At 43.1% G+C, this 2,665-nt stretch overlaps 1 protein-coding gene across 1 annotated transcript in view; it reads right to left on the reverse strand.

Annotated features, from left to right (window-relative positions):
• The window catches only part of hs6st3b (heparan sulfate 6-O-sulfotransferase 3b), a 74,674-nt gene extending 72,855 nt beyond the window's left edge, over positions 1 to 1,819 (reverse strand). Inside the window, exon 1 of the mRNA XM_005723543.2 lies at positions 1,275 to 1,819. Within this exon, the coding sequence (XP_005723600.1) occupies positions 1,275 to 1,819 (545 nt within the window). The remainder of the gene's footprint in view (positions 1 to 1,274) is intronic.
• Positions 1,820 to 2,665: the final 846 nt, after the last annotated feature.

The raw sequence follows: 2,665 nt of genomic DNA on the forward strand, positions 1-2,665 counted from the left end.
ATATATATAGAGAGAGAGAGAGAGAGAGAGAGAGAGTGACGTGTATTTTAGACATGCTTGTCATAATCAGAAAGAGCAAGTCAAGAGAGAGAGAGAGAGAGAGAGAGATAGAGATAGATATATATAGATATAAATATATGTACCAGATAAGGAACCTTCGGTTTGTAGTACTTGCACGAGTATCTTCTACTGCAGTTTTTTAAAAGAATCAGTGACTCTGGAAGCTGCACGGAAATATACACATATCCACTTTGCTAAGCAAAAACACTCAAACACGCATTGCTCATCTACTGGATGCTTCATTGCAGCACACCCACTTTTAGTAATTGTACAAGACTGTACATTAGTAGAAGCATTTGCAAATGTCTTTTTAACTGCAATTACCACACAACACGCTGACGGATAATGGGTTTTGAATGAAGCAGGTCTTCTCCGCATTTCCTGTGAGGTGACATCACAGAACCAAACAAACAAACAAACAAACATCCTGGAAAAATTTGAACTCAGTCATGAAGTAAAGATGGCTTCAAATGAGGAGACTTCATGTGGTACGGGAGTGGCGCACTGCTTTTGCGTGCCAACAACAACAACAAAGAAAAAAAAAACACCTCAGAGGGACTCATCAACGCAAGACATAAAGGCCAAGGGTGCACAGAGAATTGTGAGTAGCTCCTGATGTAGGAGTTGCACTCGAGCATGAGCTTTTTACAACTTCATCAACACCTCAAGGACAAAAGTTGGGCAAAGAATGATTCAGAGTGGCTTTTATAGAATTCTCTGTTCATTTTCAGGAGGTTGTATCACTGGAGATTTATTTGAATTATATTAGCAGTTATATTAGTAGTTATTTGGATAGGTGTTAAGCACAATTAAGCACAATTAACTGTTAACTGTTTGCAGTAGATTTATATTTTAGAGGTTTAAAAACAGTATATGAATGTTGTTACAGCGAGCTACAGAAGCTATCTCCAGTCTCACCTCTTACAGGGGATGCCTAAAAAGTTCATGTACACTATACTGTACCTAATGTGACAACTGTATAAGCCCTCCAGGGAAATAGCAATGAGTAGACCTACCCATCCCATCCTGTGCCCATTCCATCCCCGCTTACTTCTCCACTCAAGAGAGGCAGTGCATTTTCCTTAAAGGCAAAACTTACATTTTGAATTCATTAAGGGTTTTATGGTCACATGGTTTAATTGGGCATTATTGTTTCGCATCCCCCAGGGTTATGGGGACTGGGTGCATTTCTGTAAGAGACTCTCACGCGTTACCTTTTATTCCTCCGGGCCTCCTTCTTATCCATAATGACAGGGACACAGTTCGTAAGCTCGGTCCAGTCTGCATGCAGTCCGCAGCTCCAGCCCGTAGAGAACCGGGAGAAGAGCCAGGACTCTTCTTTCCCCGGTCGGTGGCACGTGCATTTCTTCTGCCCTGGCTTGCAGTCGCACGGCTGCTCCAAGCGAATATTCCTCACCAAGTGCCTCCCGAAAGTCGTCCCCCCGGTCTTCTGGATGTGCAAAAACACTATCACGTCGTCCCCTTTGATGTTGAACTCCACGTGTCTGTCAAGGTCTCTTTCAGTGAAGTTGAATTTCGACGATAGTTTCGGAGGGCTGTCATCCTCCAGGTCTTGATCTCTGTAGAAATCATCGCTGTCCTGATAAGGGGTTGAAAGTAGACTCACCCCTCTAAATTTCTCCTCAGTCTTAAAGTGGCATGAATTACTGCCAGCGGGACATATGTACTGATAACCTATCATAACAAAAAGGACAGCTAAAATAGGAACTAAAATGAGCTTACTGGATCTATCATCCATCATATCAAGATAGTGTCTTCATTCCGTTACTGTGAATAATAAGGAGCACCCGTGGACACTTCGGAGATCAATGTTCCTCCATGCCTCAGACAGATTAAAGATGCCTATATTTTAAATGCAACACGTTGATCAGATAACACTCTCCAAAGACACTCAGACAAAATGAGAAGTCCACCTTAAGGACTCTAAAATGCTGCACGCCGTCTGCACTGCGTTGGAAGTCCTGTCCGTATTCAAGAGTCATGGCAATTAAATCTCTGCCTGTCCAACTTCTGAAGCCGGTGTGGAGCTGCATCCAAGCCGACGACTCCCATGCCTCGGTATCAAGTTGAAAACGAAGCAGTCGGATGAGAGAGTTTTTAGTTTGACTCCCTCTTTCTTTCTAGTGCTGGTCCCATGCAGTGTAAATCACAGTGTGGTTCAGTGCATCTTCATACTTATTTCTGCAGAAATGTCGCACGGCTTCTTGTTGGGCTGCATGAATGCTCCGGCAGGGTACGGCATCCTTTACGGGTTGAGACAGAAATGACTGTAGTGAAGCAATGCGTTTGAGAGGATGCTGCTGCATCCGAGCCGACAAATAGGCGTTATGCTCTCGTCGCGGTTGGGCTGGGAAAGCTCCTCATCCCATCCCGTCCATCCCGTCCATCCCATAATCTTGTTTAACACAGTGCGAAGCCAGAAGCCCACACGGATATTGAACGGAGACAATACTGAGATTTATTCACATTTAAATACAAAGACCTTCCAACTATCTATCTATCTATCTATCTATCTATCTATCTATCTATCTATCTATCTATCTATCTATCTATCTATCTATCTATCTATCTATCTATCTATCTA

This window comes from Pundamilia nyererei, unplaced genomic scaffold, assembly GCF_000239375.1.
Source record: "Pundamilia nyererei isolate P.nyererei 1_Seehausen unplaced genomic scaffold, PunNye1.0 scaffold00009, whole genome shotgun sequence".
NCBI lineage: Eukaryota > Metazoa > Chordata > Actinopteri > Cichliformes > Cichlidae > Pundamilia > Pundamilia nyererei.